Here is an 18,248-nt window from a genome sequence, read left to right on the forward strand (position 1 = left end):
CCACATAATATATCTTTGAGGATTGTTCAGTTTACCTGATGCCAAATAGCTCATTTTTCGGACACTTACTAGGGAAGGCCTCCGAGTGACCGTGGAGTTATGGGACATGACCTATATCATTGGAAAGCTGAGAAAAAGCTGATTCCAAATATATATTCAGTTTTTGCCCTCGAGGCCTGGTATTCGAGAAAAACGAGGTCGAAGTTCGGAAAAACAGTGAATTATTGCCTTTCTGACACGCGACAAATTGTTTTGGAATTTTTTGGCAATTTTTGCGTGTTAAAAAGGCAATATTTTGTCATTTTTCCGAACTTTGATCTTGTTTTTCTCGAATACCAGGCCTCGAGGGCAAAAACTGAATATATATTTGGAATCAGCTTTTTCTCAGCTTTCCAATGATATAGGTCATGTCCCATAACTCCACGGTCACTCGGAGGCCTTCCCTAGTTAGGACGATTGGAATGTATAACAATGCAGACGAAAATAAAAATAATTGAGTAATAATATAGAACCACTGAAACATATTTAAGACTCTCAATTGATTCTAAAAATAAAAACTTACAAACGAAAAAGAACCATGAAACATTTCGAACAAAATTATAGGAAACATAAGAACATGGGCTGACCAGAATATCCGCTCTACCACTCTCTCAGATAGTGTCACATACTTTTCAATTCTCGGGCAAAAATAAATGAGGAATTTTTGAAAAGCTTGTAATATTAATAATAAATAGCAAACATTACAAAAAATTCGCGTCCAACAAAATTCAAACAATACGGCAGCATAGCCTATCCAGAAATATCGAGACTCCTCTGCTGGATCGAATGCATAACCGAGAAATAAGGCTACAGCAAATTGAATGTACACCATTTTTATACTTTTGTAAATTTGATTAATTATTGGGAACACTGGTGTAGTTTTATCTCGTTCTTCATTCATTGGAAAGACATGGATGTAAAATGGAAAAACTGATATAAGAGCGATAAAGTTTACCCATGCAATACCAGCAAGATATTTGAGTTGCACTGGTGGGATGGAGGAGTTGTTGGACATGGTCAAAATGTTCAAAATTAAAAATGTATTATGAATTCCAATTTCAAGGAAAGCTTTGTTTGAAAATGATTGAGCGCAGTGCCTAAATGAAAGTGGGCGTGGTGGATTTTTAATATTTGCACCTGGTTCAATTTATAATCACCTGCGAATATTGTCCAATTAAAAAATGTCAATTCATTTCTGCTTATACATACGAAATACGATGATTGGATGATTAACGGAGTTGAAAACCAATAAGATATATTAAATGTTTCACGGTTTTATTTTTCACTTATCTATTTTTATTTTTAGTGTCGAAATTTTCAAATTATTAAAATATTACGTCCTGAAGTCCAGAAAGGCGAAATTCGGAAAATATGTGACGTAGTCCTTGACATATCGTCCCACACACTCTTTGGCGGCGGTGGCTTATAAGAATTCGGAAAAATGCCTAAATAATTTATTATAAGTCGATCATTCAGCACAAAATAAAATGACTTTCATAAGCTACTTGAATATCGGGATCATTTGAAGGCGGGATCCATGCAACTGTTTCTAATGTGGTTCCTGCTGTACTTTCAAGAGAAGAAATGATCTAAACATCCTCCTGTGGTGGCTCATAACAATGCATCATGTGAGAAGTGTTAATTTCGAACTGAGGCACAAATTCCTGATTCCAATCGGTTTCACTGTTATAGCTGGCCGGTTGATAGCAATCAGGTTGTTGCTCACGACTATATTGGTATTCTTGAAAATTGTAAAACTGATTGCTTTCTTGGAATACATTGTTATATCCTAACGGACGATGGCAATCTAGTTGATTTTAAACGTTACAGTTAGAGACTTCGACTTGAGAAGGGTTACTTGTAAACTGAGCTGCTTTCTGATGTTCATACATAGGCACAAATTCTTGATTCCAATTGGTTCCACTGTTATAGCTGCCCGGTTGATAGCAATCAAATCGACCTGCCAAGGTATTTGCAACAAGTTTCTGACCACGACTAGATTGGTATTCTTGAGAATTTTTGTAGAACTGATTACTCGAATACTCGCTTTGGGTTTCATTGATATATCTAAACGGATGATAGCAATTTGGTTCATTGTAAACGTTAGAGGTAGTGATATTGTCTATATCACTAGTAGATTCTTCATTTTCCTCTTCCTCCTCGTCCCAATCAGTTTCACTATCTTCTTCCTCGATGACTCCCTCCTCAGTTGTCCTTGTCAACTGAAGATAGCAATCACTGAAACTCATTCATTAGATAATAATGTAACTTGAAATCTACATTCCAACTTACACACAAATTTTCTCCTTAGTGACAGGATGGATGGCGTGTATTCCCGGAGGTAGTAGTAGCTTGCAGAATGTATTTGAGCAACTGAAAAAAATGAAATAGAGTTTGTGCAATTATTTTAAGAATCTTACTTTGTTTCAAGTCTTATTTTTCTCTTAGTTTCCATAATCGATGTTCGGTCTTTTCCTTTCTTTTTATGATACAAATAGCAAGCACTGAAATCCAATTATTGATTATAGTAATAAATATTGTTTAGCTTACTGGCAAATCTTCTCCTTAGTTACAGGGTGAACATTAAATTTTCTCGTAAGTAGAGTTCTCTTACAGAACGTATTGGCACAACTGAAAAAAAAACTGTTGAGTTCAGTGGAAAACATTAAAAGATTTACTTTGTCTCATGTTTCTCTCTTCTTCTCACAGTTTTGATCACTTCTCGGTCTTTTCCATTTACTTTGTAATAATTGTAGCAAGCACTGAAGTCTAGTTATCAATTACAGATATAGATATTGTTAAGCTTACTTGCAAATCTTTTCGTTAGTTTCAGGGTGATCATTATATTCTCCCACAGATAGAGTTCGCTTACAGGATGCATTGGCGCAACTGAAAATAAACAACTAACAGTTTTTAGAAAATCTTACAAATAAAATTACTCTTTCTCGTGTTTTTCTTTTGTTCTCCTTGTTCGGGCAACCTCTCGGTCTTTTCCTTTTCTTATATAATAAGAATAGCAGGAACTGAAATTTAGTTATCAATTATGGATGAGCTTTCGAGCTTACCGGCAAACTTTCTCCTTTGTTATAGGATGACGATGATTTCCCTTGAGTATGGTTTGGTTGCATTGCTGTGTTGGCGCATCTAGAAAAAGTCGCGCAACTGAAAATAAAAGACTATCAATTTTTCGTGAATATTCCAAATAAAATTACTTTGTTTCGTGTTCTTCTCGTCTTCTTTTCGTTACGATCACTTCTCGGTCTTTTCCATTTCTTTTATAATACGTATAGCAAACACTGAAAATTAGTTATCGATAACTCTGCCCTTGTTATTCAGCTCATGACTTAGCCCGTGAATTTACCTGCAAACTTTTTCCTGTTTTGCGGGATGTCGTCGAAAATAGGAACCAGGACGTTTTAGTTGTTGGCAGAATGTGTTGCCACATCTGGAAATATTAATAAACTTTGCATTTAAAAGAGTCTTTCTAACCTCTCCTCTTCTTTTTCAAGTGACATATCTGAAAATTTAAAAATAAAATAAAAACATTGAGTTGATTGTAGGGATTAACGGAGGGATAAAAGTATAATTTACTGTAGCTTAGATGCTCAGGTTAAGATTAAAGACAAGCAGCGGTAGAGACTTCAACAGTTTATTAAGTTATAGATAATTCAAGATTAGATGTTACTGAGTTATAAGACTGCAGAAATGTTGGAAATGCAGCATGTCGTATTCTTGTTTTCTGAAAATAGAACTTGTTACAAGGAAAAAAGTTGGTTACTAAATTTTGGATGGTCAACTCGCCTAGATAATTTAACTATATCTAAACCTGCCTGTCCCTGCCTCAGTCCCCTTTAAATGTATCAATTTGCGAATAGAAGTGTCATCAATTTTTGATGACCCAGTTTATTGCAAGAATATCTCTCATTTTCGACGCCTATAAACTTCACGGGTACCAAAAAAGACAAATGTCCAGTTCTTGTTTCCTTATCAATCTCACGAAAAGATACTATGAATTGTTTTTTGTTCTCACGGAAAAAGAAAATCGTTCGATTAGTCATACATACATATAGATTTGAGTTCTATCCTAGGATCTGCTGCATCTGAAAACTAGAATACCATTATATGTACCACCAAATCTAAGAACTCACCTTTAACAATTCGAATTCATGGAAATCGGAGAAGTTGTTTCTGTGGAAAGTGTTCTTTCCCGTTATCTAGGTTGTCTCTTATCAATTGTTTCTTTTTGCAAGACTTTTTGTGTTTTTTTAATCGATACCGGTTTGGGTGATCTTGATATCTGTGGGAAAAGATATTGAATTGACTTTTGATCCCTGAAAACATCTGAACTGGAACAGAGCATGCGATTACTGTAGCAGGACTGCTCAAATCAAGATTATAGATAAATATTGGTTCATGCATTGCAATTTTATTCATTTACGATAAAGGGGAACTACTGAAAATTTGCAGCCAGTGTCGCTGGATGGATTCAGAAAAATCTCTAGTGAAAGTCAGTTCTTTTGCACTGTTGAATGTTATCAGAAACATCGTTTATTGGAATATCGTCGAATGTCACTGGATTTTAATTGGTTGGAATTTCAGTTTGTCCAATTGCCTGCTGTAAAATCCATGTACACTTTTCTCCTACTTTCCCTTCAACTCACATCTTAGTTTTTAAAATCTTACTTTGTTTCCTGTTTTTCGGCCGCTCTTTTTAAATCTATTTGTCTCTTAGTTTCCATTTTTCTTTACCACGTCGTTGGAGGCATCCTCGATCTCATCTACAGCAGATTCTTCAGAAGTTGTAGAATAATCTGAGTCACTGTCCAGATCCATGTCATCGTTTTCAGATTTCCAATCGCCAATACTTTCTTCGGAATCAGAAGAGAACTGTTTAGGTTTTGGCTTAAAACAATTTCTTCTTGTAGAATGTAACTTTTGATGTTTTTCAGGCCCTTTTTCTTCAGCTTTCTCTCGTATCACTTCTCGATCTCTTCCATTTCTTTTATGATAATAATAGCAAACCCTGAAAGCTAGTTATCGATTACAGATGTATATTGTTAAGCTTACTTGCAAATCTTCTCCTTAGTTACAGGATGAATACCAGATTTTCCCGGAAGTAGGGTTTGCTTACAGAATGTGTTGGCACAACTGAAAAAGCTAGCGAGTTTACTGAAAAATATCAAAAAAATTTACATTTTTTCGTGGTCCTCTCTTATTTTTTGGATTATTGTTCGGTCTTTTCCATTTCTTCTGTAATACGCATAGCAAGCACTGAAATTTAGTTATCAATTACAAATTTATATATTGTCACGCTTACCTGCAAATCTTCTCTTTAGTGACAGGATGAATACTAATGTTTCGCCGATGTAAAGTTTGTTTACAGAACGTATTGGCGCAACTGAAAAAAAAACTGTTGAGTTCAGTGAAAAGCATAAAAATAATTCACTTTGTTTCGTGTTCTTCTCGTCTTCTTTTCGTTATGATCACTTCTCGGTCTTTTCCATTTCTTTTGTAATACGTATAGCAAATACTGAAATCTAGTTATCGATTACAGATACAGTACTGGCCATAAAGAAAGCGACACTTGCAATTTTTAGTTGAAAATGACAGACTTTGTGACTGTGACACGGCCTCCCTGATAGTCTCACAATATTGATTGTACATGGACTATACAGATCACAAATAGATATTCATTTTTGTAGTTGACAACTTTTTTGTACAGACACGTCCTAAGAAGTTATCAATGAAATTTCTTGCAATTATTGCCAGTGCTAAAAAGAGAGATTTTAGAGCTTTTTACGCAGACTGCCCGTACAAAAAAGTTGACCTACAAAATTAAAGCTGTATCTTTGTTCTATATAGTCCATAAAAAATAAATATTGTGGGACTATCAGGGAAGCCATGTCACAGTCACAAATTTAATCATTTTCAACTAAAAACTGCAAGTGTCGCATTCTTTATGGCCAGTACTGTACATATATTAGGTTGTCCCAAAAGTTTTCGAACATAGTTTTGTTATTCTGCTATAGGACAGAGAGCAAGAATCAAACCAAATAGTGCACGTTTTCCATTATATAAGACGTCGGGTGTATTGACAATAACATTCATTTCTTCTGGCTGCCTTCTCTCAATGAACGCGGCACCAATCTTTGTCCCCGACCGAATTCATATTCGTCATGTCATTTTATTTTTGTTTCTATCTAACTCCAAAATCACTGAGATTGAAGAACGTATGGTTGAAGTTTAAAAGGATAATGCCCCCAACGGCAGACAATTAGCCATTGGGTTCATTGTTTCAAAAATAATGATTTTTCTTTGGCCGAAGAAGCACGTTCTGGAAGACCAGTGGAGTTGGACATTGACAAGCTACGGGAGGTAATGGAAAGTGACCCATTTCAATCCATTCGCGAACTGGCAACAATAATGGGCTCTACCCACTCTGCGGTAGAAAGAGGACTGGGAGCTCTTGGCAAGCTAAAAAAAATGGGAAGATGGATACCACACAAATTGTCTAACTTTGACCTTGAGCGCCAAGTGGGCATGTCACTGCAACTTCAAACCCTCCATCCTAATTTCAACTGGCTGGAGCATTTGGTTACGTCGGACGAGAAGTGGGTCTTATACGAAAACCACCACAGGAGAGCCCAGTGGGTTGATGCTGATAAACAGCCAGAGGATGTCATCAAACAGGAGTTTAACCTTAAGAAAATATTGCTCTCCGTCTGGTGGTCTGTTCATGGACTGCTTTATTGGGAACTGCTTCCCGAGGGAAAAAATATCACCGCCGACTACTATTCTTCTCAATTACAAAAGGTGAAGTCCAAACTGAAAACCTCCCCTCTACACGGTCACGGAGTCCACTACCTCCATGACAACGCAAAACCACACACCGCAAAGACGATAAAGTCTCTCCTGGCTACATTGCACTGGACAGTCCTTACTCACCCTCCGTACAGCCCTGATATCGCTCATTCGGATTACCATCTGTTCAGCGACATGCATCGATCCTTTGAAGGCCAGGACTTCAAAACAAAGTCAGAGATCGAGAAATGGTTGAAGAAGTATTTTGACTCGAAGCAGCCTGAGTTTTGGCGGAAAGGTATTGAATCTCTACCTACTAAATGGCAAAGAGTCGTGGATAAAGGTGGTCACTATGTTTGATTTTTGTAATTTTCTGGCTTTGAATAATTTTGATTTCAATAATGTTCGAAAACTTATGGGACAACCTAATATATTGTTAAGCTTACCTGCAAACCTTCTTTTTAGTGACAGGATGAAGCTTGACGTTCTTAAGCAGTTCTACCTTACAGAACGTATTTGCGCAACTGAAAATGTTTTTTTCGAGTTCAGTGAAAAACATCAAAAAACTTACTTCGTCTCATGTTTCTCTCTTTTCCTCACAGTTTTGATCACTTCTCGGTCTTTTCCATTTACTTTGTAATACGTATAGCAAGTACTGAAATTTAGTTATCAATTATTACAGATATATATTGTCAAGCTTACTGGCAAACCTTCTCTTTTGTGACAGGATGAACATTACAGTTTCGCGAATGTAAAGTTTGTTTACAGAATGTATTGGCGCAACTGAAAAAAAAAACTGTTGAGTTTGGTGAAAAGCATAAAATAACTCACTTTGTTTCGTGTTCTTCTCGTCTTCTCACAATTTTGATCACTTCTCGGTCTTTTCCATTTCTTTTGTAATACATATAGCAAGCACTGAAATCTAGTTATTGATTATATATATATATATATATGTTCAGCTTACGTGCAAATTTTCTCTTTAGTGGCAGGATGAACATTAAAGTGTCGCGGATCTAAAGTTTGTTTACAGAACGTATTGGCGCAACTGAAAAACAATTATCGAGTTCAGTGAAAAGCATAAAGTTATTTACTTTGTTTCATGTTTTTCTCGTCTTCTCTTCGTTACGATCCTTTCTCGGTCTTTTCCATTCACTTTGTAATAATTGTGGCATATACTGAAGTCTAGTTATCGATTACAGATACATATATATTGTTAAACTTACCGGCAAATCTTCTCGTTAGTGACAGGATGAGTCCTGATGTTTTTAAGTAGTGCTACCTTACAGAACGTATTTGCGCATCTGAAAAAGTTGTTAAGCTTCATCGCATATACAAAATCTTCTTACTTTTGACCTTCAAACATCTCTCTTTCACGTCCTTTCTTATATGGTGATTCCTGGATACCCTTGTTTTCTGATTCATGACTTGCTAGGGAGCGCGAGCTAAAAAAAACTTTTAAAAGTTACTAGAACAAATAGAGATTAGCCACTCAGCCTACTTGGAACTATTTGGTGTCTTTTCCGGTGAGGTATCACTGTTTAGTTCTTCGCAAATGATAACATGATCTTCTGTTACTTGTTTCTCATGTGAAGACGAGATGCTTGAAACTGGTTCCAATGGTGTAGCACATGAGCTTTCAGGAGAATAAATGATCGGAACATCTTCCTGTAGTGGCTTATAACACTTTGCTTGAATATCAGGATCTTTTGAAGACGGGATGTTTGAAACTGGTTCCAATGTGGTATACGTTATGGTTTCTGTTGCACTTTCAGAAGCATTAATGATTGAAACGTCTTCCTGCGGTGGCCCATAACAATGCAAGGTGTGAGAATTGTTACTTGGGAACTGAGGCACGAATTCCTGATTCCAATAGTTTTCACTGTTATAGATGAATAGTTGATAGCAATCAAGTTCTTCCTCATAACTGTATTGGTATTCTTGAGAATTGTAGAGCTCTTGGGTTTCATTGCTATATCCAAATGGAAGATAGCAATCTGGTTGGTAGAAAAAGTTAAAGGTGGTGTCTTCGACTACATGAGATTCCAAGTTTTGCTCTTTTTCGGAGTCCACAGCACTGTTCACCTTGGTACTGTAGAAAGGTTCAGAGTGCGAGCCATCAATAAAATCGGGATGGTCAAATGAGTCCTCTGATATCAGAGCTTCAGGGAAGAGTTTGGATAAGTCTTCGATAAAAGAGGGTAGGAAATTGGAGTAACTTGCAAATGGAACAGTCTCATGCTCAGTCCAAGTATATAACCGGTATACCGGAAATATCTCAATATTATTCCATATCATAAACACCGATGTCATTGGCGGGAATATTTCATCAATAGCTTTTTGTAGTAAAAACTCTTTGCTGGATTTTTCTAGATCCGCAAGAATGGTAAGGCAGTCTTCCTCTTGATGCACAACATCGAAAAATGAGGTCAAGTCCTCAAGTTCTATTTCAGGTAAGTCTTCGTATAGTGACGTTCTATAACAAAAATCGAATCGGATTTTTCAATATTTAAAACATATATACTTACAGTGCAAGGATCGCTTTTTCTTCTATGCCATCAACTCGATTATACTCAGTTTCCAAATACTTTTTGTAGCAGTCCGGCTCTTTTGTTGTAGGCAAACCAAATGAAGCTACATTGGGAGGTAGAAGAGAGTTGCATGATGGGACATTGCATCTGGAACTGCTTATTATAAGAGGCACAAGGCTTGTATAACCTTACATTTTATCTATTGGATTATTTGCTAGAACACTTTGAGTAGAACCTTCCGTGCCAACTTTTGGTTCTTTCACGTCCTCCTCGGTATCGTTTTTCGTTACTACGTCGTTGGAGGCATTTGCGACCTCATCTGCAGTAGATTCTTCAGAAGTTGTAGAATTATCTGAATCGCTGTCCAAATCCGTGTCATCGTTTTCAGATTCCCAATCGATAATATTTTCTTCGGAATCTGAAGCGTCTGAGGAATCTGGAGATGAGGACATCGGTTGTTTAGGTTTTGGCTTTGAGCAACTTCTCGTTGTTCTTTTTGTAGTTTGTAACTTCTTCTTCAACGTTATTTTAGTAAATTCTTCGTTTTTTTTCGGGCGCCCAGGCGTAGTCCTTATGACTTCTCGGTCTTTTCCATTTCGTTTGTAGTAGTTATAGCATACTCTGAAACTCAGACAACAGTAAAGAAGTTATTTGTTCTAACCTCACAAGCAAATCTTCTCTTTTGTAACTGGATGACGTCTGAAGTCTGTTGGATGTAATGGTTGCTTGCAGAATGTGTTGGCACAACTCAATTTCTTCACATTTCCTGCTACCACTTCGCGGTCACGTCCATGTCTTTTATAGTAGAGATAGCAATTTCTGAAATTTAATTGTCAGTTAAGAAACATTGTTAAGTTACAGCTATAATTAAGAAGTATTTAAAAATTGACTTGCAGATCCGCTCGTTAGTGACAGGGTGAACCGCGTTTCTTCTTGGAAGTAGTAACATATTGCATAATGTGTTGGCGCAACTGAAAAATCTATCGAATTCAGTGAAAAAAACATCAAAAAACTTACTTTGTTTCACTTTTTTCTCTTCTTTTCCTCGTTGTGATCACTTCTCGGTCTTTCCCTTTATTATAATAATAATTGTAGCAAGCACTGAAAATTAGTTATCGGCCAGTTAAAAAATTATTGCATCATCTCTCAACTTACGCGCAAACACTTTCCTTAGTTGCTGGATGTCTTCGGAAAACGACAGAACCAGGACGTTTTAGTTGTTGGCAGGCTGTGTTAGCACATCTGAAAACAGTAATAAAAACTGCACTAAAAATAATCTTTCTCACTTTTCCTCTTTAATCAGCTCTTTTTCCTTTTCAAGGGACATATCTGAAAATCTGAAAACATTGAGTTGATTGTAGAGATTAACGGATGGATAAAAGTATTATTCACTGTAGCTGAGATGCTCAGGTTAAGATTACGAACAGTCAGTGGTTACAGTATCAAGAGTTTATTAAGTTGCAGATAATTAAATAATTAATAATTAAGTGTTGCTGAATTATAAGACTGCAGAAATGTTGCAAGTGTATCATGTAACCTTCTTGTTTCCTGAAAATCATAATTCACTAAATTTCAGATGATAAACTCACCTAGATAATATATCAATATCCAAACCTGCCGGTCCCTGCCTGTCTCAAAAGACTAGTGGTGAATAGCCAACCGTAAAAGTATCAATTTGCGAATAGAAGTGTCATCAATTTTTGATAACCCAGTTTATTGCAAAGAAGTGCGAGAATTGTTTTCTACGCCAATAAATTTCACGCATACCAAAAAAGACAAATGTCCAGTTCTTGTTTCCTTATCAATGGTCTTATCACTCAAGATATTGCAAACCGTTTTTTTGTTCTCACGGGAAAAGAAAATTGTTCGGTTTGTTATAAATAATGGTCTTTGATCATGTACGGATATTTATTGTGTGGAAGTAATCTATTTAATGTTACAAACATAAAACGGAGTACATATGATCACAGCGAGACAATAGGTTCTGAAAAAAGGTTGTAGGCTAAAAATAATAATAGAAATCAACTCACAATACTTTCTTCCTATTTGCAATCCGTTTCAGATGAATCTGACTCGCAATCTGATTCTGAAGACTCTTCTATTGAAGAATCGTCAGAAGATATGGACATCGTATCTGATCCACTTTCATATCTATCACGGTCTCTGTAAAACCATTTCTTCTAAATTTCCTACGTTTGCTCTAACTTACAATTTCTTCACTTTTTCTACTACCACTTCTCGATCACGTCCATTTCTTTTATAGTAGTGATAGCAATTACTGAAACTTACTTTTCATTTAAAAATCATAGTTAAACTATAGTTATAATCATAGAAGTAATTAAAAACTAACTCGCAAATCCGCTCCTTAGTAACAGGGTGAACCACGCTTCTTTTAGGAAGTAGGAATTTCTTGCAGAATTTGTTGGCGCAACTGAACGAAAAATTGGGAGAAGAAAATGCCAAGAAACTCACTGTGTTTCATGTTGTTCTTTGTTTCTTCTCGTTTTGATCACTTCTCGGTCTCTTCCATTTCTTTGATAATATGACAGACAAGCTCTGAAATTTAGTTTTTGTCAACGATTGAAAGTTTACGCTTACGGGCAAATTAATTTTTTTGTCACAGGATGTCGGTAGCTTCTTTTTAGTGGTTGTTTACAAATGGTGTTGGTACAGCTGAAAATAAAGAACTATCAATATTTTGAAAATCTTCCTAACAAAATTACTTTGTTTCGTGCTTTTCTCTCTTTCTATGAGTTATGATCACTTCTCGATCTTTTCCATATTTCTTATAGTGATAATAGCAATTCCTGAAACTGAAGTGTAACTAAAAACCGCATACTTTCAAGCTTACATGCAAATTTTCTCTTTAGTGACAGGATGAGGTCTAAAGTGTTTCGCAAGTAACAGCTGTTGACAGACTGTGTTGGCGCATCTGAAAAAATTGTTAAGCTTCATCACATATACAAACTTATCTTACTTTTCACCGTCAAAAAACTTTTGTTTAGGTATTTTTTTATATGGATCATCAGTTTTATTTGGATGGATAGTCTCACTTTGTGGTTCTTGAGTTTTTGAGTTCCTGAAAATAATATATGTATATATACAGTACTGGCCATAAAGAATGCGACACTTGCAGTTTTTAGTTGAAAATGGTCAACTTTGTGACTGTGACACGGCCTCCCTGATAGTCTGACAATATTGATTTTTATGGAGTGTATAGATCACAAATAGAGCTTCATTTTTGTAGTTGACCACTTTTTTGTACAGACACGTCCCAAGAAGTTATCAATCGTCAATGTCAATTGCTCGAAAATCTCCTCTCTTAGCACTGAAAAAGTGCAAAAATAGCAAGGAAATATTTTGCGGATTGATAACTTCTTAGGATGTGTCCGCACAAAAAAGTTGTCAACTACAAAAATGAAGATCTATTTGTGATCTATACACTCCATAAAAATCGATATTGTGGCACTGTCAGGGAGGCCGTGTCACAGTCACAAAGTTGACCATTTTCAACTAAAAACTGCAAGTGTCGCATTCTTTATGGCCAGTACTGTATATGTTGTTGACAGAATGTGTTGAAAATATCAAGAAACTCACTTTGTTTCATCATTTTCTTTTTTTCTTGTTGTTATAATTTCTCGATCTTTCCCATTCCTTTTGTAATATGTCTGACAGGCTCTGGAATTCAGTTTTTGTAAACGGTTAATAGTTTACGCTTACTGGCAAATTCTTTCCTGTGTCACAGGATGTAGGGCGTTTTTTTTGGGATTAGTGGTTGTTTGCAATATGCATTGGCGCAACTGAAAATAAACGACTATCATTTTTTTTTGAGAACACTCCAAATGAAATTACTGTGTTTCGTGCTTTTCTCTTTGTCTCCTCGTTACGATCACTTTTCGGTCTCTCCCTGTATTTTTGTGGTAATCATAACAGGTTCTAAAATTTAGATTAAAATAAGTAAAAAGGAATAAACTTTAGCTTACTTGCAAACTCTTTTTTGTGTCACAGGATGTAGGGCGTTCTGTTTTGGGAGTAGTGGTTGTTTGCAATATGCATTGGCGCAACTGAAAATGACCGTGTATCAATTTTTAGAGAACATTCCAAATTAAATCACTGTGTTTCGTGTTCTTCTCTTTTTTTCCTCGTTATGATCACTTTTCGGTCTTTCCCTGATTTTCTGCGGTAATCATAACATGGCCTAAAATATAGATTATAATAAGAATAAAGGAATACCTCCTAGCTTACTTGCAAATCTTCTCCTTAGTGACAGGATGAGTCCTACCCTTTTGCGGAAAAAGCGCACTTTTGCAGACGTTGTTAGCGCATCTATAAAAAACGCTGTTAAGCTATCTACAAACTCATCTTACTTTTCACTGTGGGGTTCTTGAGTTTCTGAGTTTCTGAAAATAATATTAATGAACATATCTAACTGTGTAGCTTACTTATCGCTCTCAGTTTCCCTCTCTTGCATCTCTGGTGGGTAGGCAATGGTCACTTCTTGACAACTAATGCCAGGATTATCTGTGATTGGTGTTTCTAACGGACAAGTGCGGCTAGACGCTGGCTCCAGTGTAGTATACGTAATGGCTTCTGCTGAATTTTCAGAAAAATCGATACCGCTGCTGTTAAAGTATATCTCCGGCTGGTATGATGGAATTTGATAGGCTTCATTATTGGACAAAACATTTGATTCTTGATATTGATATGGAGGAATTGAATTGTATTCTTGAGAGCATTGCAATCTGGTATTTGACAGGTTTGGAACAGGATACATCTGGGTATTAACAGCTGGCCTGTTCCACTGTTCCACAGGGGATTCAACTTCCATTAAATCTTCTTCCAAGTTTTGCACCGAACTCTTACAAGGTTCTGGCAACGGTAAACTAAACTCCGATCTAAGAATTAGCTGAAATTCATGAGTTCGAACAAAACCAACTCACTTTTTATTCACTGCTCCTCTTTCTGCCGCAATCACTCTCTCGTACTCATTTTTCAAGTATAACTTGTAGCAAACACTAAAAAAAACCAACTAATTATGATGTGAATAAACTGTCTTACCTGCACACCAACATTCCGGTAGAAGGCAAGTGAAATGCTGTCGAGTCGGGTGGAAGAAGAGAATGGCATGACGGGATTGAGCAGCTGAAACGATTGGTTGGAAGGACTGATGAGGGGTTTTAACTCACAAAACCGGGGTTACTGTAGAATCAAGTTCCAGTGTAGTTTCCATTCCAATGAAAACTGTAGTTCACTAACTACTATAATTAAGGCGTGCTTAAGACTTTTGAAAAGTAGCAAAAAGAACGATAGAACCGATACTATCTTCTTTTTGATGACCTTGCCTGCAATACGATTTTTCGCGCTTTTTAGCCAGTCGGGTGGGCTTATAAAAGGTACACTGATAAGGAGGTGGGCTTTGACCAGAGATTAGGACATAAAATTACAGTGCTTAATGTTTGAAGAGTTTATTCAGTTGCAGATAAATAAATCATTGAGTTCTGCTGACTTGTAAGTTATAAGAAATCAGGAGTGTTGGAAGTGTAGCATGTCGTCTTCTTGTTTCCTGGAAATCACAATTCATCAATACTCAAACCTACGAGTCCCTACCTCTTTCAAAAGACTAGTGGTCAATAGCCACCCATAAAAGTATCAATTCGAAAAAAAAGTGTCATAAATTTTTTGACATCCCAGTTTTTGCAAAGAAATGCGAGATTTTCTCTGGTTTTCTCGTCTATAAAGCCCAAGTCCAATAAATTTCACGCGTACCAAAAAAAGAAAAATTGCCCAGTTCTCACAAAAAGATATTACTAAAAGTATTTTGTTCTGACGGAAAAAGAAAATCGTTCGGTTAGTCATACAGAAAAATCTTCGATAAGGTTCGAACTTTTATTTTGTGGAAGCAATCTATTCAACTTTACAAAAATAAATTATAGTGCATAAAATTATCTATGATGCCAGTGAGAGTCAAGCAAATTTTGAAAAAAGTTATTCGTTTTTTTTTAATAAAAGAAATCAACTCACAATTTTTTTTTATTAATTCGCAATCCATTTCAGAAGAATCTGACTCGCAATCTGACTCTGAAGACTCTTCTATTGTAACATCGTCAGAAGATATGGACATCGTATCTGATCCACTTTCATATTTATCACGGTCTCTGTAAAACCATTTTTTCTAAATTTCCTACGTTTGCTCTAACTTACAATTTCTTGATTTTTGCTGCTCCCACTTCTCGATCATGTCCATGTCTTTTGAAGTACTCAAAACAAAGACTGAAACTTAATTGACAGTAAAAGACATGGTAATAATTCTAACGATTTCTAAGCTACCGTCTTAAAATGACCACAGCTCTCTAGGGAGTATCCGTACAGAAAAGTTGTTAACTACAAAAAAAGAGATCTACTTTTGATATGTATCATCCATTAGAAAATCAATGAATGGAACAATCAGTCATATCAAATTCTCAAAGATGAACTAGTTATCAATTATGGATGACCCTTCGAGCTTACCTGCAAATCTTCTCCTTCGTTACAGGGTGCGGTCTTATGTCTTTCGGATGGAGTACTTTCTTGCAAAATGTGTTGGAACAACTGAACAGAAAAAATTAATCGAATGTTTCGAAACGGGTCAAATATCTCACGTTGTCTCATGTTGTTCTTTTTTTCTTCTTGTTGTGATCACTTCTCGGTCTCTTCCTACTCTTCTAAAATAACTATAGCAGGCACTGAAACTTAATTATCAACTACGAATGAGCTTTTGAGCTTACTAGCAAATCTTCTTTTTTGTCAGAGGATGGGAAACATTGTTTTGAAGCAGTGGTTGCTTGCAGAATGTGTTGGCGCAACTGGACAAAAAATTGGAAAAAAGAAAATGTCAAGAAACTCACTTTGTTTCGTGTTTTTCTCTTTTTTTATAAGTTCTGATCACTTCTCGGTCTCTTCCATTCCTTTTATAATAATCAAAGCAGGCACTAAAATTTAGATAATAATAAGGGAAAGGGAATATCCTTTACTAGTTAGCTAGTTAGTTCTAGTTAGTTAGCTTACCTGCAAATCCTCCCCTTTGTGACAGAATATATCCCAGAGTTTTGCGGAATAAGTGCTTGCTTACAGAATGTATTGGCACAACTAAACAACAAATATATCAGGTTCGTAGCAGTTTTTGAAAATCTTACTGTGTTTCATGTTTTTCTCTTCTTCTCCTTGTTACGATCACTTCTCGGTCTCTCCCAGTTCTTTTGTAGTAGTTATAACATGTTCTAAAGTTCAGATAACCGCAAGGAAAAACAATATCCTCAAGCTTACTTGCAAATTTTCTTTTTAGTTACAGGATGAAAATTAATTTTTCCCAGAAGTAGAGTTCCCTTACAGAGATTGTTAGCGCATCTGAAAAAAGTTGTTAAGCTTCATCACATATACAAACTCATCTTACTTTTGACCTTCCATAAACTTTTTTTTGCGTTTTTTTCTTTTAGTCTCACTTTGTGGTTCTTGAGTTTCTGAGTTCCTAAAAATAATATTAATGAACATATCTAACTGTGTAGCTTACTCGCTCTCAGTTTCCCTCTCTTGCATCTCTGGTGGGTAGGCAATGGTCTCTTCTTGACAACTAATGCCAGGATTATCTGTGATTGGTGCTTCTAAGGGACAAGTGCTGCTAGACGCTGGCTCCAGTGTAGTATACGTAATGGCTTCTGCTGAATTTTCAGAAAAATCCACGTTGCTGCTGTTGAAGTTTATCTCCGACTGGTATGATGGAATTTGATAGGCATCATTATTGCACAAAACATTTGATTCTTGATATTGATATGGGGGAAGTGAACTGTATTCTTCAGAATATTGCAATCTGGTATTTGACTGGTCTGCATCAGATTCAATCAAGTTCGACTTAAATGTTGGAATAGGACAAATCTGAGTCTCCGCAGCTGGCATGCTCCACTGTTGCACAGGAGATTCAACTTCCATTGAACCTTCTTCTAAGTCAAATACTGCTGCTGAATTGTTTTCCACTAATCTAAGAATTATCTGAAGTTCATTAGTTCGAACAAAACCAACTCACTTTTTATTCACTGCTCCTTGTTCTGCGGCAATTACTTTCTCGTACTCACTTTTCAAGTATAACTTGTAACAGACACTAAAAAAAACCAACTAATTTTGATATGAATAAACTGTCTTACCTGCACACCAACATTCCGGTAGAAGGCAAGTGAAATGCTGTCGAGTCGGGTGGAAGAAGAAAACGGCATGACGGAATTGAGCAGCTGAAGCGATTCGTTGGAAGGACTGATGAGGGGTTTAGACTCACAAAGCCGGGGTTACTGTAGAATCGAATTCCAGTGTACTTTCCATTCCAATGAAAACTGTAGTTCACTAACTACTATAATTAAGGCGTGCTTAAGACTTTTGAAAAGTAGCAAAAAGAACGATAGAACCGATACTATCTTCTTTTTGATGACCTTGCCTGCAATACGATTTTTCGCGCTTTTTAGCCAGTCGGGTGGGTTTATAAAAGGTACACTGATAAGGAGGTGGGCTTTGACCAGAGATTAGGACATAAAATTACAGTGCTTAATGTTTGAAGAGTTTATTCAGTTGCAGATAAATAAATCATTGAGTTCTGCTGACTTGTAAGTTATAAGAAATCAGGAGTGTTGGAAGTGTAGCATGTCGTCTTCTTGTTTCCTGGAAATCATAATTCACTAAATTCTGAAAAAGCAATTTGCCTAGGTGATTTATCAATACTCAAACCTACAGGTTCCTGCCTCTCTCAAAAGACTAATGGTGAACACCCCGTTTAAAAGTATCAATTCGCGAAAATAAGTGTCATAAATTTTTGCCAACCCAGTTTTTGCAAAGAAGTGAGTGCGAGATTTTCTCTCGTTT

At 36.3% G+C, this 18,248-nt stretch overlaps 2 protein-coding genes and 1 pseudogene across 3 annotated transcripts; all 3 read right to left on the minus strand.

Moving 5' to 3' along the window:
- Nucleotides 1-1,628: 1,628 nt before the first annotated feature.
- On the minus strand, nucleotides 1,629-3,554 carry GCK72_021520 (uncharacterized protein; the record flags this gene model as incomplete). The annotated part of the gene is made up of 9 exons (XM_053734323.1): nucleotides 1,629-1,780; nucleotides 1,898-2,277; nucleotides 2,332-2,412; nucleotides 2,460-2,543; nucleotides 2,590-2,670; nucleotides 2,718-2,801; nucleotides 2,848-2,928; nucleotides 3,401-3,484; nucleotides 3,529-3,554. 9 exons carry the CDS (start codon nucleotides 3,552-3,554, stop codon nucleotides 1,629-1,631), a joined length of 1,053 nt encoding a protein of 350 aa, XP_053583236.1.
- A 1,213-nt stretch (nucleotides 3,555-4,767) lies between these two features.
- Nucleotides 4,768-14,598, minus strand: GCK72_021521 (uncharacterized protein; the record flags this gene model as incomplete). Its single annotated transcript, XM_053734324.1, has 32 exons — nucleotides 4,768-5,062; nucleotides 5,107-5,187; nucleotides 5,233-5,310; nucleotides 5,357-5,437; nucleotides 7,287-7,364; nucleotides 7,412-7,495; nucleotides 7,543-7,623; nucleotides 7,672-7,755; nucleotides 7,805-7,885; nucleotides 7,932-8,015; nucleotides 8,064-8,141; nucleotides 8,187-8,282; nucleotides 8,339-9,313; nucleotides 9,366-9,515; nucleotides 9,561-9,989; nucleotides 10,035-10,187; nucleotides 10,386-10,469; nucleotides 10,524-10,610; nucleotides 10,655-10,705; nucleotides 11,442-11,531; nucleotides 11,578-11,646; nucleotides 11,841-11,924; nucleotides 11,967-12,041; nucleotides 12,092-12,175; nucleotides 12,220-12,300; nucleotides 12,346-12,447; nucleotides 12,966-13,046; nucleotides 13,736-13,768; nucleotides 13,811-14,263; nucleotides 14,309-14,383; nucleotides 14,427-14,510; nucleotides 14,555-14,598. The coding sequence occupies 32 exons, from the start codon at nucleotides 14,596-14,598 to the stop codon at nucleotides 4,768-4,770; spliced, it is 4,485 nt and encodes a 1,494-aa protein (XP_053583237.1).
- Nucleotides 14,599-14,881: 283 nt separating this feature from the next.
- On the minus strand, nucleotides 14,882-17,714 carry GCK72_021522 (annotated as a pseudogene). Its single transcript has 13 exons — nucleotides 17,671-17,714; nucleotides 17,543-17,626; nucleotides 17,425-17,499; nucleotides 16,915-17,379; nucleotides 16,798-16,872; nucleotides 16,671-16,751; nucleotides 16,253-16,336; nucleotides 16,133-16,210; nucleotides 16,007-16,090; nucleotides 15,876-15,956; nucleotides 15,570-15,638; nucleotides 15,390-15,523; nucleotides 14,882-14,931 (listed from the first exon to the last, which is right to left on the minus strand). Coding segments are annotated over exons 1-13 (1,404 nt in total).
- Between the last annotated feature and the right edge of the window lie 534 nt (nucleotides 17,715-18,248).

This window comes from Caenorhabditis remanei, chromosome V, assembly GCF_010183535.1.
Source record: "Caenorhabditis remanei strain PX506 chromosome V, whole genome shotgun sequence".
In the NCBI taxonomy this organism is placed as follows: Eukaryota; Metazoa; Nematoda; class Chromadorea; order Rhabditida; family Rhabditidae; genus Caenorhabditis; species Caenorhabditis remanei.